The sequence below is a fragment of the Numida meleagris genome, chromosome Z, assembly GCF_002078875.1.
Source record: "Numida meleagris isolate 19003 breed g44 Domestic line chromosome Z, NumMel1.0, whole genome shotgun sequence".
NCBI lineage: Eukaryota > Metazoa > Chordata > Aves > Galliformes > Numididae > Numida > Numida meleagris.
Window position 1 is genome coordinate 16,798,726 of NC_034438.1, and position 26,930 is coordinate 16,825,655.

The 26,930-nt window shown below is 40.7% G+C and overlaps 1 protein-coding gene across 2 annotated transcripts in view; it reads right to left on the minus strand.

The window, feature by feature from the left end:
- Window positions 13,675-26,930, minus strand: part of LOC110389709 (chondroitin sulfate proteoglycan 4-like) — a 40,737-nt gene continuing 27,481 nt past the window's right edge. For both annotated transcript variants that reach the window (XM_021380575.1, XM_021380574.1), the window contains 3 exons: window positions 22,505-22,677; window positions 19,238-19,421; window positions 13,675-18,717 (listed from right to left, as the gene is read on the minus strand). In XM_021380575.1, the coding sequence (XP_021236250.1) occupies window positions 16,664-18,717; window positions 19,238-19,421; window positions 22,505-22,677 (2,411 nt within the window). In that variant the 3' untranslated portion in view covers window positions 13,675-16,663. The remainder of the gene's footprint in view (window positions 18,718-19,237; window positions 19,422-22,504; window positions 22,678-26,930) is intronic.

The window sequence follows — 26,930 nt, forward strand, 5'->3', positions numbered from 1 at the left end:
GACAGAAATATGGCTGATTTTCATCACGTTATACAAAATAAAGATCTCAAAAAGCCTTTACAAAAGTTAATCTACCATGGTTGTGACAGTTTGGTGGAGGTGAGGTTGAAGATTATTGCTCAGAGTTGAAAAAATCGAGGCAAAGATAAGCATTTATTTAGTCACTATTTTTTGGCACCTTCATTTCTTAGGCTCATTGCTTTTTGATACTGTCATATTTAGGCCTTGAAGATGTGAGTAAATGGTCCCTCCACTAACACACTTCATCTAAAGACATGGACTAAATCAGTAACTGTTAGAAGTCAGAATTTCTAACATCTAGATCTTCCAATGTAACTCACACTTATCTATTTCCTGCATTTCAGAGCAAGTGATCACAGAGGATAAAGGAACACAGAGGATATTTCACTCATCATGTTTAAACTGCAAAAATGTTTGGCTTTTATAGTGAACTGATATGTGAGGAGTATATGGACAAAATCTGAGTTTCTTCTCTTTTGTTCCTGCTTGCTGCAAAGCTTGAGTCCTTGAGTAAAAACAGCCATTTTGTTTAAAAAGGACATTAGTACATCGGCTTCAACTGAAATAAGCATGCATGAAATAGAAGCTTGTATTTCTCTGTGAAAGCAAGTCATCAGTATTTTCTGGGTAATTAAAAGGGTATATGTCACAATGGAGGGATCGCAGACAGGACTAACCACAGGCATGTCATTTAACATTTACTGTGATGCTGAGAGAGGAAAGTCAGTCTTCCTTTTACATTTTAAAGCTAAAGGTCAGGTTTGAAACATTTTCAGGTTATTTGTAAAGTTAAGGTTCTTACCCCCAAAAATATAAATACTCTGCTCTGAATATGTATGCCAGAGTATACAGTTCTGTGCAATCCAAGCTCTTTCATGTGTTGAAAAATACCCCAGTTGGAGTTGCTTGTCTTTCTAATTGAACTGCAGACATGTTTCTTCTGGATAGCATTATCATCTAATGACTCTGAAAAGCTGAATTACTGAATCTAATTTAAATTCCACTCTGAGAAAATGTAGAAAACCCACTACAAATCTGTTCCTGCCAAAAATATTTTTTTGCCCTTAATTTGTGATTTAAACTTTAAAAGAATTATCTCATTGTTTTCACCCTGACGTTTTAGCTAACACAGTTAAAAATAGCAGTGAGGAAGAATACGTGAACTTTTAAAAAAAAGTCTCAGTTTTCCTTTGCATTTTGTCTCCTTTAATGTAGCAAGTGCATTTATTTCCAGACTAGGAATCTCAGGACAGGCACAAAGCACCTGTCATTTGAGGCTCAATATTAGAAATACAGCAATACCAGAAAGATGGCATTAGGAACACTCGAGTTGCTTCTGTTTGCAAACAAAACAAATCAAACAGAAACCCTCCATATTTTAATGGCCTGAAAAATTAAATTAACCCCTTTCATTGTGGAAAGGTTACTTAGACTGCATATACCCCAGAGATTTTGGCCTCTTTACCAATTACTCTGGTAATTTTCAATGATTTGGACACCTGTTCTCTGGACACACAGTTCAGGCCACCATGTTCATTTCATCTGGGACAATAAGCAGCAACCAGATGGCTGCCGATTATAAGCCTTTTAGGAATTTGAACCTGAAGTGGGAAACAATGTGTGCTATTCTGTTTCCCAAGAAAATGAGCCGCATACATACTGTGAAAATCCAGAACAAAAGAGCTACATTTTCCTCCTGTGCCATTGGTATTTCCTTGTCTCACTCTCTAAGGTAATATAACAATATCAACATCAATACTACTAATTGTAATTAAGCTCTTTGGGGAATAAATGCCAATGTCCTTTTGAAAAGGAGTATAAATTTCTTCTGTATAGATGTGCTGAAGCACCTCAAGTGCATCCACACAGGGCAGAAGGAGAAGTATATCATGCTGGACTTTGGCACAATGCAGAGGCTGCAAACAGAAAGTGACTTGGCTCTTTCAGTGCAAGTGTCAGTTAACAAAAGTCTACTCAAGTATTAGGCAACCCTTCTCATTCTGCTTTTTCCTTCCAAACCTTTAATCTCCAAATTAAAGCCTCACTAGATTGAGAAGAACTTCTGGAATGACAATGACTGGATGCACCGGGGATACATTTAAAGCCTAAGGTAACTCCAGATAGGCACCAAAATCTCTAGCAGAATATGTATATAACTGCTAAGTTCAAAGATGTAAGGAACATACTGTAGCTCTTTTATGATTTCAGGAGAACTTCAGGCAAGAGTTAGCCTGTCAGAGCAAGGTGTGAGTTAGGCAAGAGCCTAAAGAAAAGCTGCACTTTGGACCTATCACTTCAGATGATACACTTCAGCTATACATTCAGGTAAGCAGTTCCCATCATCCCTGGACATATATGCTGAAGACTGTCAGGATAGAAGAAAGTGCAGTTCAGGGAGGAGGGATGTGTTTGGGCATTAGATGAGCCAACTTTTTAACTTCCCCCTCCCCAGACGGATGAGGTGGGCAGCATGTCTTTGCTGCGCTGCTGGCATATTTTTTCTACTTTCTTTTAGCACCAGGACACTTTTCTTCTGATTACCATTATTTCTACTCTTAATTTCTTCACAGTCAGCTTCAAATTTCACTCTGGATTTTTTTTTTTACTATTGATTTTATTTTATTTTATTTTATTTTTCTGTTAGCATAACCTGCAGTCAGAAATCTCTGCTCCAGAATTGTAACAGCCAAGGCCAACACCAAGGCAGACCTCAGACATTTTTTCCTAAGAAGAAAAACACAATTACTAGTCTTCTCTTCAGAGACATAAGTTTGATTTCCTCAAGTATATCCCCCACCAAATCACTTTGGTTTAGGTTTCTTTCCTACTTATACTGCTTTTCCAAACGTGCACATTAGCAGTAGGAAAACTGTTCCTTTTTGGTCCCCTTTATGTAGCACTGGGATAACACTTCATCCTTAAGCCACTTGGATGTTCTTCTGCCCATAAGACCAAGAGTTGTCCTTGCCTTTGATCTGATGAGTAGCATTGCAGACCAGGTTTTCTGTTGTCATCTGTAGTCATCTGCACTTTCTGATCAATATCACTGCTTTCCAGGAAGGAAACTTTACTCGGACTTACAGTCTTCCCTCAGACACCGTTGTGGTTATAGGTTTTTCAGAAATGTAGTCTCTCATTACTACTGAAGTACAGCAAAAGAAAAAGGGTGCCAAAAGAAAAGGAGGAGAAAACAACATAAACAAACAAAAACATTGTGAAAGTATAGCCATAAAGAGGATGGTGAAGAGCAACTGTAAGAGCATAGTAACAGAGTTTATTTTTGACAATCACAAAACACATTTTAAAACATTATTCCTTATTCTTTAGCTATCTACTAAACATAATTTTAGCAGATTGTTTCCATGTAGCTGAGTTACACAACTCAATCTTTCAACATATGCAACTCTTCAAAACTTCTTTGTACTCCCTAATTGTTCTTCCCTGTTAGCCTGTTGTGTAAGGGAACAACCCCTGTGCAACTGTGCCATCTGCCTACCTCCCACCTCCAAAGTCAGTGGTACAGCCAGCTACATCCAACCACAGAAGGGATGCACGGTCTGTAAGACTTGACATTGTTAGAAGTTCTGTGAAAGTTGGCAGCTGAAAAGAGGAAAGAAGCCCAATTTAGTACCTCCTGGTGAGGGAAGGACAGGCACAATCCTGCATCTTCTCTATTTGAAGAGGGAGCAGCCATACGACCAGTGCATACACATATTTTGGCTGGTTTGTTAAGGCACACAGCTATGAATCAAGCAGAGGATGCAATGAATCTGACTGTGTAAGATATGTATGAAAGAGCTGAAGGTGAACGTGGGGAAGAGAGGACTAAAACACAGCTCCACAGGAAGTTAGGCCTCATCTGTCTTGCTGATCATCATCTTTCAAGTGATTCCCTTTAAGGAAAAGACTACCTTTTTCACAAAGGCAAGGAAAGGAGAACACTGATATTCTTAGCCTCAGTGTCAGGTTGCCAGTGGTTTTAGTTAGGTATCAAACAACAAAAGGGCATATCAGCACAGCTGATAAAATAGGAAACCTCTTGAGATCCCACAAAACTCAATGAAGAGGTGTCGACATTATACTAATACACTTTTTGTGCCACCTTGTCCCAGTGTATATGGTCACATCTCACACCATTGTTACCATATGCAAAAGGTGGCAATATATTGTGCATAAAATATTTAAGCCAACACAATTTTATGCCAGCTTCCTGTTAAATGTTGTTCTCAATATGCTTGACGAGGGGCCTTTCTTTCCCACTCTGTGCTTAGCAAGGTTGTCACCAATTTATTTGTAGCTCAGACATACAGCTGTTTCTATCACTTCCAGATTAATACAGAAACAGGTTCTAAAATACTCTGCTCTGAGTAAACTGACAGTGAGTCATTAAGGATTTTGAAGTTAAACCTAGCACCGTTTTAATATTATTTCTACACTCAGAAAACCAGTTTCTATTAAGATAGAACTGCAGCAAGGCCAGGCAGTGTCTGACAAGGCTGCCTCTTGCATTTTTTAAAAACAAGCCAAAATACGCTCATATTTTCTTTTCAGGTAGGCCCAAGGCAGCTCAAAACCAGAATGGATTATATGAAACAGTGTGGTTTTGTATTGTACACATCTGAGAGAGAGAATCTGCTGTGGTAGATTCACATCTGCTACCAGCTGAGCTATTTTACTGGGTGTTAGAATAACATTAGGAGCTGGTGCAGCAATGGGAAAACAACATTTCAAGAAAGAAGCAGGCATAGCTGCATGTAAATCATTAAAACTGGAAAACAAAGTAAGCATTGTCACAAAAGTAATGGGAAAACATGTTTGTCGGGTAGCTGCTGGGTAACAGTAAAATGTCAGAAAAATTGCTTTGCTTGAGACTGTCATGATATGATTTCTGTGAGACAGTTTATATGAAAACAGAAAACAAAAACATCAAAAGTTGTAAAACAATGGGTAAAAAAGCCCCTGTCATTAACATCTAAGGGCAGTTCTCTGGAGAAGAAAATTTATGTATTGCCTTTGTCAGAGCAGATTTGAATGCTCAGACACCACCACTCTGGGAGTTGGTGGCTGTATATAACATATTAAAAATAAAATCTGCTAGCTAATGGGTATGCAGGAGGTGGGGGTCACAGCTTTCCCAGTCAGAGAGGAAAAAGATTTAAACTCAGATTTCCCTAGTAATATATGAGTGCTCCAGACAATAAATGTATGGAAAAGCATCCTTACCTGGCAAAGCTTTGCAAATATAGTGGCAAGGGAACAATTTGTTCCCTTTGTTAATGCTGCCAAGGTGCTGGCTGGAGCAAAAGGCCAAGACTTTGCTTCCTCTTCAGCTGTTGCATTTATATGGCCACTGGCAGAAATAGGGCTATTAAGAGATTTGGGAATGTGATATTGCTACCTAGTCCCATCATCATTGCTGCACTGGTGGTTAAAGTTGGCAGAATGATGAGAAACTCAGGTCACTTTCTATGCTGAATTGCCAGTCCTGGCCCCAGCCTAAGGCATGCCCAAGGGCCAGTAGTGTGAGGATTGCCTCCAGCCAACTGGGCATGGCAGGGTTGAGGCCTTCACATGGGTCGCTCTCTGTTAGATGGTGACAACAAGGCAGGTGTGGAGATAGCCAAGTCCTTTTTGTGATTTACCTCTGCATGAAAGTGCTCACTAGATGTTCCTTCTCTCTGTCATAGTCTGTGGCTAACAGGAAGCAGGATTCTGGTGCCAGCAGCACTCACTCCTGCTGCACCTCTGTGACAGATCTCTCTGAGCTGAGATAAAGAACCCAGCAAGGTCACTTCCAGCCAGCCGGCCCCCGGTTGGCTGTGTAGCTGTGTAGTTGTGTGACTTTCAAACGCTTTCCAAAGCATACAGGAGTCCTGTGGGTCTGCCCTGAACATGTGAGAAATCACACATGAAATACCTTCATGGGGTACTTCCTAGATCCACCTTTGGCATTTTTTAGGCTTGTGCTGTCAGCGTACCCAGCTGGATGGCAGTGGGGACACCAAAGCCCATTTCCATCCCGAGATGCTCCTCACTTCCTACAGAAGGGCAGTCAGTCACAGCAGAATCTGCTTTAAAAAAAGAAAGAAAGAAAGAAAGAAAGAAAGAAAGAAAGAAAGAAAGAAAGAAAGAAAGAAAGAAAGAAAGAAAGAAAGAAAGAAAGAAAGANNNNAAGAAAGGAAGAAAGGAAGAAAGGAAGAAAGGAAGAAAGGAAGAAAGAAAGAAAGAAAGAAAGAAAGAAAGAAAGGAAAGGAAGAAAGAAAGAAAGAAAGAAAGAAAGAAAGAAAGAAAGAAAGAAAGAAAGAAAGAAAGAAAGAAAGAAAGAAAGAAAGAAAGAAAGAAAGAAATGCACAAAAAGGAAGTTAAATTTCTCACAGGAACTGGGTATGTCTGCGTTTCACAGAAAAGATCTGCCCTCTGGTCACAGCTGTCAGTCTGAGAATTCCCCAGCAGGGTGAAAGCAGGGGTCTGCAAAACCAGAGCAGAGGAGCTCTGCACAACAGCCCATCCAGCACTTCCCGCAGAAGAGGGCTGCTCTCAGGGGCTAAGGAGGGGCAGAGAGGTCTCAGGGAGGGCTTAACCCTGAGCTGTTAAATGCCTAAGGTTTGCCAGGGCCCAGGTGTGCTGCAGTCATGCTGGGGCTGAGGGAGCTCTGCCTCCCAGCAGTGGCAATGCAAAAGGAAAATCCTGAACCCACCATTTGACATTTCAGGCATCCTGGGGAACCACAGAAATGGACATGGTGTATAATGTGTCTTTAAATGTAACTTGTGGATTCAGATTACAGTAGGCCACAACTCAGATCAGTGACAACCAGTAGTTACCACCCCACGACTCCTGCAAGGCATGGACAGAAGCACTGGGCCGAGGCCAGATCCTGTACTGACAGGCAAGGACCAACAAGCAGACCTCCCACAATCCCAGGAATCAGAATGAAGGGGAAAGACTAAATGATCATAAATTCTACAACTAGGAGAAAGGTGAGAAAACACTGATGCTTAAGCTGCAGCTTTCCTAACAGTGTATAGCACCTTGGTTGGATATTCCTAACTGACTAAGAGGTGCTATAAAGTAGGAAAATGTTCTTCCAGCTGATTCATACCACTTCTGCTTACTTTGTCCCTGATCTAATCATAGCTCTAGCACCAATCTTTAACTGTTTTCTGCAGCCACGTGTAAATGAGAATGGTCCTCAAGCTACTTCCATTTTTTTCAGGGACTAAGCTCAGGTCTATCTTTATCCACATTAGTTTGGTGCTCTGAGTCAGAACCTCTGTCACCACTCTTTCAAATACCTTCCAGCATTTGCAGCTAACTAGAGTTACCATTAATCATTAATTGTGATTACAATCAGTCAGAACCTCAGGCAAGTCCACCCTGTTCCATTCCCCAGTTTGACCAAGAGAATAAGAACGTGGCAGCTGTATTTTTAAGGGAATATTCATGCCAACAGGCTTTACCATCTCTGCTATTTCCTGGCTAACTCTGCTCAGTAAGGCTGGGCAATGATTATATAAGGAACGATCTTTGTGACCTGATCTGATGAATCCCTACCACTGGACTTCATGACAGCCAGCCATCTTCTAATTCAACATTCAGTATATTCATGTCATAGCAAGTTTAATTCTCCTGAATCTCCTGCCAGCTGCAGAGGAATGTATTAAAAAAAGCTAATTGAACTTTTCTCCTTGAATGGCAAGGGAAACTGTCATCTCAATTCTTGCTCTTCCGTTCCTCTGTCAGAGAGGTTACTTCTCTAAGCCATGTGGCATGTTGCAAGCATGCAGTACTTCCCACAGGCTCAGCCCCACACACCACCTCTGCCTTTCAAAGAAGCAAGTCTGCTTCTAAGTGACCGTCTGTGGTTTTAATAAATTTCCACCTACCCTAGTAAACTTGTCTCTGTCCTGTCCTCTGGGCTCCCCCTACACTAACCACCATCCTCCCCAGTACTCCTTGATAGCAAAGCAGCTCTCCTGGAGGCTTTGCATGTCTGAAACCAACTTTGTACATGTCTCTGCCATATTTATTTAACCTCATTTATACATATTTGAACTTGTATATGAAATGTGTACTTTCAGTCACTGATTATTTAAAAATTCTGTCCAGAATCTCATTCAGCCACATGTTTTCCTGTACTGTTAATGAAAACTGCTATGTAACAAGTTTGATCGGTCACATGCTATAAATTACACCACTTATGTATTCTGAGCTATTTGCCTGTGCTCTTTCAGACTGTTCTGACGCTCAGTCACATGCCATAACAATGCTCAGTCTTCATTTTCCCCCACTGAACTTATGAGATCTGACACTCTTCTCTTTTTGTGGACTTGAAAACGTGATGCAGCTAAAACTTCAGTCTGCAAACAACTTCATGTTTAGGCAGTGGTTACCAGCATGTACAAGGCATTACCACAGAAATAACCAAGAAGGAAGACTGGAAATGAGGAAATGAGCATGCAAAGCAAGCATTTCGCCATACCAGGTCCCCCTGCAAAGAGATGTGAAACTATAGATTGCAGTGAAATAACATTTTGGTCCAGGACTGGATTAGGTGTAGGCAAGCTCTGGCAGAAATGATTGTTTGAAACAAGTGAAGATAAATTAACAGAGTTTCTGTTGAATATGCCAAGACAATTATTTTCAGCATCTTTAAAAATATTCACAGAATGTATTTCAACATAACATCACAAGGGCAGGCTTGAAAAAAAAAAATGGTGCAGGCAGGAGGTATGCCTGTAGCTTAGCACACTGCAGTGGATTCACTACTGAGTTTGGCCTTGCAGTTCTTAACAGGCTGTTGCAATGTAGCTGGGACTTACGGGTTTCTGCGTTTGCTGATGGCCAAGATGCTGTGTCATGGCCCTGGGGATGCTGCTCTCCTGCTGCCACCAGAATTCCTAATCTCAAGCTACAGAAACAACAACAAACCATCCAAGTTCTGATTAAAGAAAGATCGAAAGTCAGGTTAAAGAAAGCATTTATGGAGTAATAGTGTATTAATTTACTATCCTGAAATTGGGAGGCAGTTTTAGCATAAAGTAATTTTAAAATTCTATCAGTTAAATCATGTAAATGTTCAAATAATCCTTTTTGCTCCAGTTTAACAATTCTGCTTTGGTGTAGCCGGAGTAGAAGGGTTATTTATTTTTGTAATCAGGAATATATGCATCAGTTTTGAAGTTAGATCAGCATTTTCTGAACATCTGAAAAATTATTTATAGTCAGCTCCAGTGCTGGCCTAGGTCTCTCAGAGTGCCAGCTCACCTGCTCAGAGCTTCCTCACAGAGCCAGCCAAGATGTACACAGCCTTATTCTCTAAGGCAAGCATAAGCTGCTTAAGTTTTCACTGTATCTGATTGATCACTGGGTACACAATTAATATTAAAACAGCTGAGTAATTCAGCACGACTGATGCACATGGCTGACAGGTATCAAGAGGCTTGTTCTACTGCCTTTTGAAACAGGGACAAAACAGCAGTAATATATTAACACTTAGAAAATTGGTACTTCAAGATGTCCTAAACATACGTAGTGGAATAACATCAAACTTCCTGAAATACGCCCAATGCAGTGCTGTTTCAGAAAGTTTAAATCACAGAATCACAGGACAGCAGGGGTTGGAAGGGACCTCAAGAGATCATTGAGTTCAACCCCCTGCTAAAGCAGGTTCCCTACAATAGGTCGCACAGGTAGGCGTCCAGATGGGTCTTTAATATCTCTGTAGAATGAAACTCCACAACCTCTCTGGGCAATCTGTTCCAGTGTTCCATTACTCTTACCATAAAGTTCTTCCACATGTTAGTATGGAACTTCCTATGTTCAAGTTTTAGGCCATTACTCCTTGTCCTATCACTACACACCACCGAGTAGAGCCTGGCCTTATCCATTTGCCTCCCACCTCCCTTTAGATATTTATGTACATTAATCAGATCCCTCCTCAGTCTTCTTATTTCCAGGCTGAACAGACCCAGGTTATTCAGCCTTTCCTCATACAGGAGATGCTCCACAACCTTTATCATCTCTGTGGCCCTCTACTGGACTTCTAGGAGATCCCTGCCTTTCTTGAACTGGGGAGCCCAGAACTGGACAGAACACTCCAGATGTGACCTCACCAGGGCAGAGCAGAGAGGGAGGATCACTTCCCTTGACTTGTTGGCCATACTCTTTTTAATGCACCCCAGGATACCACTGGCCTTTCTTGGCCACCAGGGCACACATCTGGATCATGGCCAACCTGTTGTCCACCAGGACCCCTAGGTCCTTCACCGAGGAGCTCCTCTCCAGCAGGTCAGCCCCTAACCTGTACTGATGAATGCAGTTATTCCTTCCCAGGTGGAAGACTCTACACTTGCTCTTGTTAAACCTTATCAGGTTCCTCCCTGCCCAACTCTCTGGTATGTCCAGGTCTCGTGGAATGGTAGCACAGCCTACCAGAGTGTCAGCCCATCCTCCCAGTTTTGTATCATCAGCAAACTTGCTGAGGGTGGACTCTTATCTCTTCATCCAGGTCACTGGTGAAGATGTGAACAAGATCAGACCCAGCACTGACTCCTGGGGCACACCGCTATATACAGGCCTCCACATGGACTCTGTGCCTCTGATGACCACCCTCTGAGCTCTGCCACTCAGCCAGTTCTCAACCCACCCCACCATCCACTGATGAATCCCACACTTTCTTAGTTTCATAATAAGGATGTTGTGGGAGACAGTGTCAACACCTTGCTGAAGTCAAGGTACACAGCATCCACTACTCACACCCCACCTACCAAGCTGCTGAGGACATCAAAGAACACTACCAGGTTGGTCAAGCATGATTTCTCCTTGGTGAATCCATGTTGACTACTCCTGATAACCTTCTTGTCTTCCAATTGCTTGGAGATGGCATCCAGAACAAGTTGTTCCATTGCCTTCCAGGGACAAAGGTGAGGCTGACTGGCCTGAAATGGCTGCATTAATTTTTATGTTACGTTCATGCCCATGCTGAACATGGCCAAGTGGACACATGATAAGGTTTCTCTCTTTTTCCAGGCATGTGGACTATGTTAGAGGCACAACGCTGCACACAGAACAACACAGACCTTGCATGTGCCTAATTTAAAAAAGAAACATCTGAATACTTGTTAGAACAGTGCTACTGGCAGTGGGATCCTGGTGTGTTCCTGCACTGCAGTACATTATAGGTCTTCAAAGAAAACACAAAAACTTAAGTGTGTGGATTATAAAGAAAAAACCTGTTGATTTTATGTATGTTTTCAAGGCACTTTTATGCTGCATTTTAAAACTACATTTGGTAAGAAAATGAATCCTTCATAAACCCCATCCACATGAAATAAAACGAATAGCTGTAGTGCTAGGGAAACAAGCAAAAAATTCAAACCGGATCTTGACTGTAAATTATGTTTGTTCTTGGAATCACAAAAAGAATCCGTAAGTACAAATCGCTGGGGACGGGCAACATGGGGATAGTACAAAGAGGTTGCCAGGATGTGCAGGGAGAAAATTAGAAAGGCAAAGGCCCAGCTCGAATTAAGCTTGGCTGCTGGGATTAAAGGGAACAAGAAACTCTTTTACAAATGTATTAACAGTAAGAGGAGGACCAAGGAGAATATCCATTCTTTACTGGACGCGGCTGGGAATGTGGCCACTGAGGACAATGAAAAGGCTGAGGTTCTCAATGCCTTTTTTACATCTGTCTTTAAAAGCCAGACCAGCTGTCCTCAGAGCACTCTACTCTCTGACCTGGAAGTCTCGGATGGGGAGCGAAACAAACCCCCCACGATTCAGGAGGAAATGGTCAGAGACCTACTACTCCACCTGGACTGCCACAAGTCCATGGGGCCGGATGAGATCCACCCGAGAGTACTGAGGGAGCTGGCGGAAGAGATAGCCAAGCCGCTTTCCATCATCTATTGGCGTTCCTGGTCAACTGGAGAGGTCCCAGAAGACTGGAAACTTGCCAATGTGACTCCCATCTACAAGAAGGGTCATAAGGAGGATCCGGGGAACTACAGGCCTGTCAGCCTGACCTCGGTGCCGCGGAAGGTTATGGAGCAGATTGTCCTGAGGGAGATCACATGGCATTTGCAGGACAACCAGGGGATCCGGCCCAGCCAGCATGGGTTTGTGAAAGGCAGGTCCTGCTTGACCAACCTGATCTCCTTCTATGATCGAATGACCCACCTGGTGGATGAGGGAAAGGCTGTTGATGTGGTCTACCTAGACTTCAGCAAAGCCTTTGACACTGTCTCCCACAGTATTCTCCTGGAGAAACTGGCAGCCTGTGGCTTGGACAAGTACACCCTTTGCTGGGTAAGGAGCTGGCTGGAGGGCCGGGCCCAGAGAGTGGTGGTGAATGGAGTTAAATCCAGCTGGCGACCGGTCACGAGTGGTGTTCCCCAGGGGTCGGTGCTGGGGCCTGTCCTCTTCAATATCTTTATTAATGACCTGGGTGAGGGCATTGAGAGCACCCTCAGTAAGTTTGCAGACGACACCAAGCTGGCAGGAAGTGTAGATCTGCCTGGGGGTAGAGAGGCCCTACAGAGAGATCTGGACAGGCTGGATCTCTGGGCTGAAGCCAATGGGATGAGGTTCAACAAGACCAAGTGCCGGGTCCTGCACTTCGGCCGCAACAACCCCAGGCAACGCTACAGGCTTGGGGCAGAGAGGCTGGAAAGTTGTGTGGAGGAAACGGACCTGGGGGTATTAGTCGATGCTCGGCTGAGCATGAGCCAGCAGTGTGCCCAGGTGGCCAAGAAGGCCAATGGCATCCTGGCTTGTATCAGAAATAGTGTTACTAGCAGGAGCAGGGAGGTGATTGTACCTCTGTACTCAGCCCTAGTGAGGCCCCACCTCGAGTACTGTGTCCAGTTTTGGGCCCCTCACTGCAAGGAAGACATTGAGGCCCTGGAGTGTGTTCAGAGGAGGGCGACAAAGCCGGTGAGGGGTCTGGAGCACAGGCCTTATGAGGAGCGGATGAGGGAGCTGGGATTGTTCAGTCTGGAGAAGAGGAGGCTCAGGAGAGACCTTATCACTCTCTATAACTACCTGAAGGGAGGTTGTAGTGAGCTGGGGATCGGCCTCTTCTCTCATATAACTAACTGGAGACAGGACTAGAGGGAATGGCCTCAAGTTGCGCCAGGGGAGATTTAGGTTGGACATTAGGAAATACTGCTTCTCCGAAAGAGTGGTCAGGTGCTGGAATGGGCTGCCCAGGGAGGTGGCAGAGTCACCAACCCTGGACACGTTCCAGGAACTTTTAGATGTTAAGGAGCATGGTTTAGTGGGACATATTGGTGATAGGTGGACGGTTGGACTGGATGATCTTGTAGGTCTTTTCCAACCATGGTGATTCTATGATTTGTTTTCCAGGTACTTTTTTGATTTATAATTGTTTGGAAAACCCAGGATAAGATTCATCTAAGCAAGTCGGTGCCATCTCAGAGTTGGACTTCCAGGCTAAGCCAGTCACTTCAGCTCATTTAGAGACAACAAGAAGAGATGGCCAACTCAGAAGAATCATTTATCTCACCTATATTAAATATCTATGTAAGAATAAGATAAACCATTCTCTGCCAGAGACTGTTCTGCCTTGTCCATTGGGAAAGCTTATGTTATATTAAGGCACTCTTTTTTTACACAGGACTCAGGATATGATACTGAAGTAGAATCCATATGTAATTATGAATTATAATTTTACAAGAGAGAATTTTATATGAAACCCAGCAATCACTGATACAATATATTTCTCCACAGAGAGTTCTCTTCTAAAAGTTCCATAGTATGGCAAGTATTATTGCACAGTTGTATTACAGCAGCACTGAGAGAGCAAACTAAATGCTGGTATACATCACTGATGAATCAGGCCTTTAGGTTTTCATTAAAAAAAAAAGTCAATGTTTTAGAAAGTGAGCCCAATACTTAAAACACAACTCATAGTGCCTGTTCTACTTGAAGTAAACTCCTTTGTCAGGCAAAAGCAATTCTGAAACAGAGAAAAAGTTTAGTTCATTATGCTTACATGAACAAACAAAAGACAGCAAAAATTCAGCATTCTTCTCTGCATTTTTCAAGTATTATTTCTTGCTTGGAGAATACAAATACAGATATTCAGAGGGTCCATCCAGTTCCAAAGTTCTAATTGCATTACTGTTTTTTTTATTCACTTGATGTTATGTTGTGCCTTCATTTTTTACCATCACCATCATTGCAGTAGCCCTATGTTCCATCTCTATGACACAACAAACACAGCAACCTCGCTTACCTGTCTTTACAATAATAAAAAAGAGACTTTAAAAAGTCTCTTAAGCACATATTTCATCTCTATATTTTTATTCAGCTTGTCAGTGGTCTACAATGTGGACTTTGTCACCAAAAACTTTGTCAGCAATATTTTGATACTGCACTGAAAGCATATAACTTCATTCCACGGTAGGTACCGGAGAATGACATCTCTTTTTTTGTTGACAGGAAGGTCTCAGTGATAGGGAAATGTGAGACATGCTTCTTTAAGTGTCATGGAACTACTGGATTATAACTCTTTATTATTATTTTTTATTGGAGTGGAGCCTTGGAGAAGATACAAAGGATCGGGTTCCTGCTACTGCCTAAATGGCATTGGAGGAAGGGTATTGCAAATGCTCTGCTCACAGCTGGGATCTGGAGGAAGTTGCTGTTTGCTTGGTGACAGCAAACAAGGTCTCAGGAAATGGCAGGAGACATACAATTGCACCTCCACAAAGATGCTAGGGTGTCCCCGCGATGGCTGACAGCACCACCTCTCTGGCTGATGGTTTCTAAAATAGTAGCCAAGATTCTTTTTTAAACTAGAAACGGCCTGTATTGCAGGCCTGTGCAGTCCATCTGGAACACCTCAAATCCCAACCTTTTACACTCATGGTAGTGGGTGATCTCAAGACTGCTCACAGTGGCATCAAGGCAAAATGCTAATTAGAAACAAAAATTGCATATTAGGCTTCGAATATATTTTAGTTTGAGCATATGAAAGCTTCGTATCTTTTGTCACTAGTGCTCCACTAACTCAAACAGCTGAAAACGTTGCCTGCATATTTTCCACTGACACTGACCTGGCAGCAGGCTCCGAACAGTGCACTGCTTCAAAATGTCTCTGACTGGGCATGCTACTCAAGTATTTATCTCCTGGGACATAGCAGTAAGCAGAGATTTAGTCTGGCCCTTCTCACTGGCGAACATTTCCCCCAACTGAAATATGTAAATGCCAGAAACACAGTTAATCAACAACAGAAAAAGACATCCAAAACAAAGTACTGTGAAATTAATAACACCAAGTATATTTAGGCCCATACATCGATTCTATAAAAGCAAAAACAGCAGTAATTCAGCTACAACAAAAATGTTGTTCCTGTGTTAATAATAATAATGGAGCAGTGAGATTTTTGGACTGAACACAGCGTTTTTACAGAGAAGCCAACTGGAAGCTGTTAAAGCAAAGTACAAAAATATATGAGAAGTTCAGTGGTCATTTTGTACTCTGAAGTCAATAAGAATTTTGCTGTTGTTTTCAGTGGAAGAATGGACCTTAACAGGAGACTGCACATCACTATTCATTTTCATAAATACAAAATTTATCTTTACAGAGAAATTACTGCACATCTTAACTAACAGCTAAATTAGAGTAGGTATTACTTGTCAGAGGGCATAAGGCACATAAGACCTGCATTCTGGGAGATGAAGGGTAAATTGTGATCCTTCACAAGAGAGTATGTTTTTAGTCACAGCATTCAGTCAGTAGCTCCACCACACAAACTAGTTTGCAGCAAAGGATTTGATGATACTATCATCTGCTTGAATGCACAGATCCCAAAGAGAGCTGTGCTTGCTTCACTGAAGGCAGAACTTAGCCCTTAGTAAGGAACAGGAAATTTGATATGTTCTTCCAGACATAAACTGAGCCGGAATATAATTCAGCAGACAGATTGACTGGCAGAGACACAGTTTTTGCCATGTGGATTAGAGGCCATGGATGCATTTTGCCAGTCTGCAGACATTAAAGGCTAGACTTCAACAACAAGTAAGGAAAACACAAAACAATCAATCAAAAAACAGCCACCTCACAGTAAGTGTTTTACCAGAACCCTTAATTACTGCCGCTGTTGTAGAATTATTGCTGAAATTAATTCTAGATTTCAAGCTCACAGACCCAGATGAACACCTGGCAAAATAATCACAGCTTTGTTTCTTTAGTAGTGGCCTTTGAACAGTGGCCTTTAAAGTTCTCAAAATGGAAGTACCAGTTCAGGAAAGAACACAGGATCTTTACAGCAAACTTAGTTCTTCAAAATAATAATAATGTTAAAATAGATATAATCCATGACAGTAGCTTTTACTTTACCCCTTGTCAAGAAAAATAAAAAATACTGCATACACCAGGTGCACTAAAAATCTATGGGGACAAGTTCTGCATTTGATGAGGTGAGAAAACTCAATTTATGTCCACTGTAACCAATAAGACTTTTATCATTTCAAAGCTATCTGGGTTTCACCTAACAAACAATGCACCATTTGACCTATTATAAATAAGCACAATAAAGAACTGTATGTCAGTAAGGTACATTCTCCTTTCCACATTACACCAATTGGCATGACCAAAGCTGGCCATGAACTACACCCAGTACTGACTGCGCTTCAAAGTTGGATTTGTTTTTCGACAATATTGGATCATTTCAGGATCTAGGTTTAACCAGCTATTTTGCAAAGGCTGTTCTACAGTCGGAGGAAGCACTGTAGGAAGCAGCTGTTCATGTCTTACTGCCATCAGTGAGGAGGATGTACTTTCCTCAGCTCTCTTCAGGAGAGGGGTCACTGTAACAGTGGGTACAGTCAAGCTCCGTTCCAGACAATGACCTGGACTACTGAAGACTACGTCTGTTTGATTTCTGACAAGTGGTTTTGCCCTCTCTTTCTTCTGACACATTAGCAAAATGCACACAGAAATAACAGCAATAATGAGTAACACAGACAACAGGACCAGGGGTATAATGATGTACCAAAGGTTGCTGCTTTCAGCTGCTTGCTCTCTGGACCTCATGGCATTAACCTGATCTGTGGTCTCAGTCCCTTCAGATCCCCTTGTTCCCACTGCCATATTTAGCGATGGACGTTCCTCAAGTTGATTTCCCCAGCGTTTCCGACCTAACCACATGCCTGGGACAGTTTTCTTTGGTGCTACTGTAGGTACTTTATCATGGGAGGAAACTGGCACCCTGTCATTTGAGGTAGCTGGAATCTTTAAAGTGGTCATACTAGTTATGAAAGGCACTTCAGCTATAAAATTTTGCACAAGAGAAGGACTGCATGGCACTATGGAATACTCAAAATGGCCAACAGCAGGCTGAACATTATCTGCCCTGAGCACAAATGTGAATGAATCATTTAACAGATCAATGCCTGTCATATTCGTATCTACACTGAGAAGCACAACACCTCCATCAATGTCAGTTTGGGTGAATGTCTGAACATCTTCAAACACTGCATCATTCACAAACCTTTTTTTTACAATCCTTCCATGAGCTGGGGGCACTATCACTTCAAATCTAGGATTACTGTTTGTTAAATTAGCTAGCTCAGAAGCATCCAGGTCATCGCTTTTGAGTTTATAAACTGCTTGATTTGAAATCTGCATGTCAGACACAACTTGCACTAAAGGCTTCATTGTGATGTTCAGCACTTGTTCTGTTAGATTACTTTCTACAGTGAATATCATAAACTCCAGTACTTCTTTGAACACAGTGAAATTTGTCAGGTGGTAAGACAGTCTTCCTGAGTTCAAATCTGCCTGCTCAAATTTACTAACCTGCTCATTTTCAATCATCAGGTGCCCATACTTGAGGGGTTGAGTTATTTCATACATGATATTAGTGCTTTTTCCATTTGTGACAGCAGAAAGCTGTGTGTTAGTAACTGTGACAGATGTCTGGCCCTGTGGAAGTGCAACATCAGTAAGGTTGACCAGGACAAGAGCAATTGGTACAACTTCAAGACTGAAAAGTTTGTATAAAGGACGATGTTTACCATCAGTCACACTGAAATAAAACACCCCAGAAGAAGAACTTCCATCTTGTACAAACCAAACCCTACCACTGTCAACATCAGCTTGTGTGAAATCCTGTACAGAGACACTGAGATTGCTCTTCATTGCTAAATAACCATTGTTGGGGTTGCTAACAATAGTATATTTGAGCTCTGCTGGGGTGTTGTCTAGGTCTTCAACTTTCAGATTCTCTGAGCCCAGCACTGACACATCTCCCTGCAGGACTTTCAGGTGCAGTCTTTTAGTCTTCAGTTCTGGTGGTTGATCATTCACTGGAACAACAGTGATATTAAACATCTCTTCTAAAACTTCACTATGGGTCCTTGTTGCAGACTTGGTCTTTAGGTTTAACCAAACAGCAAAAGTGAAATTGTCCTTAAGTGATTCAGAATTATCGTGCACGTACACAATTCCAAATTTGTTCAGTATGTATTGTGAGAAATTAGGTTTTTCTTTTGTAACATTTCTTTCTCCAACAATTATTATACCATGTTGGGGTAAAGACACAACTTGATACCAGACTTCATACATGGAGCGTTGTACTTCAGGTAGCTTAATCAGTAGATTTGAAGCATCTAAATTTGTTCTGTTGATTAATATTCTACCTCCTTCCTGGACTATAGTACCTAGCAGAAAGGAAAAGAGAGTCTTAGAAACTCAGTATTTTGTAAGTTGCAGCGTTGCAGAAATTAGATATGTGTTTCAAAAATTGATAATACTCAAAAAAGAGAACATGGAAACAAATACTTTTCTTTCATGGTATCCTTGACTTCCATATGTCATCACTAGAAATATGTTATAGCTACTCTTAAAATGGATCTACACATAACTGACCAGGTTTTCTATTGATTACAGATCATGATTAAAGAAATATCAGTAACTCAAAGCTCCAGATGTTGCTTTCATTATCTCTACCCAAACAGAAAATATCCATTACAGAAGTAGGAAGAACTGAACATAGGTGGTTAATCACATTTTTAAAGATGCAGTGATACACCTACTTTCTACACTATACCCTGTGATTAAAATATTCTGGTCATTTGATACTGAAGAAAAATTTTCCTTTGATTTTTCGTATTTGTTCACTGAAAGCATAACAGATCCTACTCTATTACTGTGGAGAGCCAAATAGTATGTTATTTTTACCTGTATTTGCTAGAAGACGACTGTTCCGATCATGCCTGGGAATTTCATATGAGATGACAATATGGAACATCTGAGGGTCCAGAGCTGATGGTGGAGAGGAGACAGTAAATGTAAAGAAATCTTCTGCACTCCAGTCAGCTGACTCTGCATCTGAGTGCTCATACATGATCACACCTTCATTCACCTGTTTTTGAGTAAAGAGAGCCATAGGTAAAACAGGAGAACAATTCTAAATTCAAAAGAATAAGGACAGAAAACAATCATAAGACCATTGGTCAATAAAGGATTTTCTACCTTAGTCCATGTACAATTACTGTGTACATAGCTTATACTGAGAAATTATCTTGCATTTCTCTCTTTGAACATTTCTCTTTTTGCCAGACAAGTAAACTTGAAAAAAATATTTGTACTAGACACAACCATTCATTAGTTTAGACCTAAAAGCAAAAGCTAGCGTCTTCATACTAGGACTCTCATCAGCTGGAACTATACCAGAACTTAAAGATTAGTACTTTAATACACTGAAACTTCAGTAAGATTCCTAACAGCCACAAGACTACAACAATAACTACATCTCATTCAGTACATTTCACATTGCCTGTCAATTCATTCACTGACCTGGAGAGAAGACAGTTACCTTGTAAATCCTTGGCAGCTTCCCAGGTAACTACTGACCTGGATCGTCTGTGTCAGTTTATAATTGCCAAAGAGATCCCTGTCTGAGATGGTGTCGGTTCTAAGTCTGCAACTTGTAATGCACTTCACACAGCTTTGTAAACAAGCTGAAGGAACTTATTAGCACATATTCCCATGATATATGCTTAAAAGGTGTGAAAAAGAAATTCAAAAAATCCCTGTTGCAATCATGGATGAAGCACTTCAGCATTTCAGAATTTGATCTGCAGCTATGGAGAAAGCTAATCCTGAAACCACTGTAACAGCCCTGTCTGAAATCACTAAGGAAAAAGAGTTTTCAGGGTCAAGTTTTCTCAGCACTCTCAAAACCAGCTGACCTTACTGTTGATAAACCTACCATTAGGTTTACATTTTCCCTATACTGATTTAATTCTTAATAGCTATTATGGGACAGAGCACACAAAAGTGATATTAAAATGATATGTTGTTTCAAAACAATTTGTCAAAGCATGCCTCTAGGCCTTCAAGTTGAAGAAAGCAAATTAATGTACCAAGAATAGGCACAATATGCTTCTTATAAATTCAGTGGTGTTAATCAACTGTTAATGTTCCTACGGCTATATAGTTTTAAATGCAAAACCATGCTAATATCTGCACTAGTAAGAAAATGGCACTGGTGAGCATTGCCTAGTTTACCTCTGCGATGACTTCAAATATAATGAAGAAATTATGGACTGCTACAAGATGAAAATACTTTCAAACTATCATAGAAAGTACTGTCAGAGAAAAAAAAAAACACCTTGTGTTCAAAACTACTGTGCTATTCTAATCTATTTAATGCATCATTAATTTTCTTATATTGGATTCAGAACAACTGTCCTTGAAAAATTCCACTGGAATGCAACTTTTTTTTCTTTTTCAGCCACAGGGAACATGCAAGAGTTCAGCAGAATAGCAAAAGTGCTAACTTCTTTTTATAATCTAGCTATAAACTAATTTTCAGAAGCAAAATTCTAAGTTCCACAACAGAGAGTTATGTATGTGAAAATGCAAAGAAACTACATCAAAATACTTTTCAATTCAAATCAGATTTAGAAGTTTTGAAACAAGAAATTGAAATTCTTATTCCCTGTGTAATGAAAAATATATAATGCCTGCAATACCAATGTCATTTTTTCACATTTTTTCATATTGTGGCTATAGCCTGCTAGACAGTAAGTTTATTTTGGATCTCTTTTCTTCCCCTAATAGCAGGATACCTCATTCTCTGCCAGAATAAACAGTGATCTGGTTAAGATACCTTAATTTTACCTGCGATGAGTCACTTAGCTCTACTTGTTTGAAGTGAAAATGGCCAATACAAATACCTCCAACAGAGAATAGAAGCACACACAGTATTAGAGCTCAAATCCTTACACAACTTACAAAGTTCAAAGCAAAGTTAATTATACATTAGTAAGAACTAAAATTATAGAGAAAAAGTGGCATGCTCTGACATGGCACCATCCAATAAACATATGTAAATATTGCATCTGTACGGAAAGAGATTAAAACATCATTCTTAGCTGAAAGATTTTCTGTCATGCTTAACTATTTCACTTACTACTCATAAATATCATCCATTTTAGGAACTGAAGAGAATGCCATCATTAGCCAGCTCACCTCTCTCATAATTTAAGAAAAAACTCACCTCAGTAATTATTGCAAATAAGATCAACAACAGAATGAGATTAGAACACAGTTTTAAGAGAAACGTCTTGTCTTCAACTTGATTTATATAGTTCAGGTGGAGATACATTCCACCACAGTCCTTGGTTAGGTTGTTTCAAGTTTAATTTTAATCAGTAAAAGTGCCAGGTTTTTTTCTGTTTTGTTGGTCATGTTTCAATTTCCAATCAATAGATTTTCTCAGTCCTTCATTTAATTCTTTTTAAATCTGTAATTGTAGATTAAGATCAAATTGTCTCTTCTTTTTTCCTAAAGTGAAGTCATATGATTGAGCTCCTTTTACCTCCCTGGTAAGATTTTCTGAGAATATCTTACTGTGTGCAGAGCACACAGTTAGACTCCACACACAGACATAACCCATTTTTTCAGCTGCAGAATGTTTTCCATCAAGTTACATGAACTGCCACGTTTTAGTCATTCAAGTATGAGACCCTGTATCACAGTTAAGATTCTTTAAGCACTTAATATCACAGCCAATCAAGTCAATAAAAGTCCTCTGGGGGACACCCATGAGGACTGTGCACAACTGAAAAGAATCTGATACTTGGAGTTTTCATACAGCACAAGGCTACTCCTACTGCCAAAAACTAAAGGCTTCAAACCTCTGACTGCTGGTTAATGGCACCAGAACAGCTCTTCTTGAAAAATACTGTTACAAGCAAAACAGTGGAAACTGCCAAGACTCTGGTAGTATTCAAAGACAGGAGGAAAAAAGCTCCTCTTGCAGTCATTACTACATGCCAGATATTTAATGACACAGCAAATCTGGGCAATCACATTGATGGGACGCATATGTCTGGTTACTAAGCAGATATAAATCAAGCAGACAAAGAAAAAACAATTGGGATGTCCTTTGAAATAACAATCTATTGCTGAAATATCCATTATAATGTAAATGCTTACCATAGACTGTGTAAAACTGAGGATTTCCTGGGTGGTATTATCAGAATTTATTCTGATCAGCCTTCCAAGTTTGGGGGAAACTACAATCATAAAAGTTATAGTTCTGTTTCCTGCGTTGGTCACGTCACTGGTTACAGCTTTCAGATCATGTTGTGAAATAGGTTTCCTGGAACCTAAAAACCATCAATTAAACGTTACTTAGATTTGCAACAGCAGTTTTTCAAAAAGGATACAAACCACTCTCTCATCTGCTTACTCTACTTAACATTTTAATAACGCTTTATAAGATCAGCAAGTTTCCCCTATTTTTGGTTACTTTCAGATAACACAACCCTTCCGTAACATTCTCAATTACAAAGCACAGCAGTATGAAGTATTTTTGTTTTACAGAAATGAAAAAAAGTACAGTTCTCTTCAGCATGTGTAACTGCTAAATTCTAGCTTCTGTAAAAGCAATCTGAGCAAAGGAGTAGAGCACATATAAGAAGCCCTGTCTCTATATTACATGTCTAGAACTGAATTCAAACTATAGCTGAAGTCAGTATTGGCAATGTATTTAGTAATCCCAGTTGCCCACAGAAGGTATGATAATTTGGCTGAGAATTCTTAACACAGTAAATTCGCTAGTGTACACAGATAACCAAAACCAGTTATTATCGGAAGATTAAACCACACTTTAAGAATATGAAAGATTATTTTTATTAGATGAAACTGAAAAATAAATACTGAATTAAACAAATTAGGAAGGACACAGAAATCATGGTCTAAACTGAAATAAAGTATTATTAAGATGCACGGACAACTGAGAGGTCCTGTTAATACACAGAACTGCTCTAACCAGTACTTCTTGGCTTAAAGATTATAAGGAGCTTCTTGGAATTTAATCAAACCAAGACAATTTCTGACAGATGTGACAAAGCCAAACCTCATTATTTCCTAAAAGAAAAGAAAAAAAGTCTGTTTTGGCATTTTTTTATTTTATGTTGCACTGTGTCTTGATGGTATACACTCAGCAAACTAAATCTAATGTTCACTGATACTTTTGGAAGAGCAATAGATTTTCATAATCCTGCTCCTCCTGCCCCTACTTCTGCCTCTCTTTTTACATCTTGTTTTTTCTTGAGCATCATGCTCCTGCAGGTATCAATGCAGCATTTCAAACAGTAGCAACAGAAATCCTTCAGGTCTGCATTAACAATCCATCCCCCTTATAAATCTACCTTCTGTTTACAGAGGACTAACATAAAATCTTTCTCCTGTAATATTCAGAAGAAAAAAACATAGTAATCAAACCAAAGAATGGGAATCTTCTGCAAGCCATTCATAACATGGTTTTACAGAGGGACCTGGATAGACTGCATCGATGGGCCAAGGTAAACCGTATGAGTTTCAATAGGGCCAAGTGTCGGGTCCTGCACTTTGGTCACAACAACCCCAGGCAACCCTACAGGCTTGGGGAGGAGTGGCTGGAAAGCTGCCTGACGGAAAGGGACCTTGGTGTGCTGATGGACAGTCGGCTGAATATGAGCCAGCAGTGTGCCCAGGTGGCCAAGAAGGCCAATGGCATCCTGGGTTGGATCAGGAATGGTGTGGTGAGCAGGACTAGGGAAGTCATCCTGCCCCTGTACTCGGCATTGGTGAGGCCTCACCTCGAGTACTGTGTTCAGTTTTGGGCACCTCAGTACAGAAAGGACATGGAGGTGCTGGAGCAGGTCCAAAGAAGGGCAACAAGGCTTGTGAAGGGCTTGGAGAATCTAACGAGAATCTACGAGGAGAGACTAAAGGAACTGGGGCTGTTTAGTCTGGGGAAGAGGAGGCTGAGGGGAGACCTCATTGCTCTCTTCAAATACCTGAAAGGTGATTGCAGTGAGAGCGGGGCTGGTCTCTTCTCAGTGGTGACAGGTGACAGGACAAGGGGAAATGGCCTCAAGTTGCGCCAGGGGAGGTTTAGGTTGGATATCAGGAAAAACTTCTTTACAGAAAGGGTTGTTAAGCACTGGAACAGGCTCCCCAGGGAGGTGGTTGAGTCACCATCCCTGAATGTGTTTAAAAACCGTTTGGATGTGGTGCTCGGGGACATGATTTAGCAGTGCGTTGTTAGGGTAGTATGGTTAGGTTGCGGTTGGACTTGGTGATCTTGAAGGTCTTTTCCAACCTGAGCAATTCTGTGATTCTGTGAACATCAGGATTCTACTTGTTTACACATAGCTATGCTGTGGTTAAAATCAGATCTACTTTGAAATACAGTTGTTATAACAAAATGAAATCTTCCGGCTCTTTTCTCCTTTTTACCTTCCCATCTCTCTATGTACCAGTGTTGCTTAGAAAAGTGAAGCAGCCCCTCAGAGCTAGAAAAATTCTCTCACTATCTAATTGAAGAAATCTCCCTTCTTCTCTCTACTATCCTTCTTCCTCTTCTGCACTGCAGACAGACAGGGAAGCACAAGCATGCGTTGAGTCTGCAGCAGATGTGATCAAGAATGTAGAACAGAGAATAAAAGTTCATCAGACCACATGTATCAATATACAGTTATTTCTCAACAACCTCACTAATGTAAATCAGGCCCTGGCACCATAAAAAATTAAGACAGAGTAACTTCCAAACATGGTTACACTGTAATGATGGTTGTGATTTTTACAATTCTTCACAAAGCCCCTGTTCCTTCCCAACAGACCTGACCTCACTCAGGAGCCAGGACTTGATCACAAAGAACTTCACTGCACAGTAGAGGCTGAAATACAATTCAGGGCCACAGACTCTGAAGTCTCTTACACTCTCCTGTGAAATGAGGTCCTGCTCAAACACAACCTTCTCCTGAGTGTCGTTGATGCACATAATGCAAGTGGATGAATGCTTTTCTTCCGAGACACGAAATACTTTTTCTGGCAGTTGCAGCAGTTCTGCTATGGTCCAACCCCTCAACAGGGAGAAGACTGGTTATTTGCCAGCCAGCAGACTGGGTAAAGGAGAGGGAAATGCGATCACAGCTTGCATGCTTCCCAGCACAAGAGCACACAGTTTGCAAAAGTACCACCACCCAAACTATGCAGAAAGATTCAGGGAGAGGGGATGGGCAATTCACAGTAGGACCAAGCTAATCCAGACAAGCAGAACATAATAGCATAAAACTGTTACCAGTATTTAATGATTTTGGTATCTGTTTTTAATGCCAATATTTAAAATCAGGAACCTACTCTGGTATGACCATTTTGCCTGTCACTGCTAAACAGTAATGGATCATCTTGTCTGCTGACTGGCTTAGATAGCTATGCTTATGAATACCTGAAATTCTTCTTTTCTTCTCTAAGAGCATCTCATCTAATTCCTTCTTCAATTAATTGCTTCCCTGAAGAGAGCAAACATTCATGTTCTAGATATCTAGCATACATAAGAGAGCTCATGTGTCTATCACATAATGTATTAAGCACACTGAACAAAATGAGCTGCTGTTGGACAGAAAAAATCCATAAGCTCAATAAACAATTCTGCTGTATTCAATGCAAAAGAAGACAGCAGTACATGCTCTTATAAAATTCCAGAACAATATGCATGAAAGAATACTTTATACCCAGTCATTTCGACATGGCAAATTCTTCACAACATATTCAAGATTTAATTTCCTAGAGGGAAGATTCTTCAAGATGTCTCAACATTAACATTTCCCACACACTGCTACAAAATATAACAAAGCACCGGCTATTGTTTTTGTGTGTGTGGGTTAAGTGTCTGGCACAATCAGTTTTAACTGTCATACCACAACGAGCAAGTACCACTGAAACCTGTACAAATCCAGAATGTTTTTAAAACATATCATGAAGAGAACAGGCAAAAAAAAAAGCTAAGCAATACTTTTTAACATCAAAAAAGAATTTTTGCTAACTCAAAGCAAGCAACAATTCAGTAACAGCTGCAAGCTTAAATGAATACAGCTTGCAGTGCCGAAAGAAATATTCTACTTTCCAAGCTGCAGAACTGATAGAAAGTCCAGAGACTATTCTACAGAAGTATCAGGCATACTTTTCTTACAATTATCTTTGGCTTAAGACAAAATTCCTGTTAAGCCCTGTGCCTAAGGCAAACTTACACACCAAAATCACAGATTAATAAACCTTTTAAGTGGGTTTATTTGAATCTCATTATTATTGACTGAAGAAGGTCATGCTGCTACAATCTCATTTTTTGTTGCCTATGTTTAAGTAGCTTTTTCTGCAAGCCTTTATTTATACAGCTTACATTCATGAAGTCTTAGAAACTGAAGTGCTCCTCTTCTGTACTGAATTAATAAATCAAGATACAAATAAATACCTACAGAGCTTTCCTAGCTCCCTGTCTCTCTCTGGCCGTGTTTAGAGAAAAAAAAAGGCGGTAGTGCAAACAAGAAGCAGGACACAAGAAAAATCAAGGAGGGATTACCCTTCCCAGTGC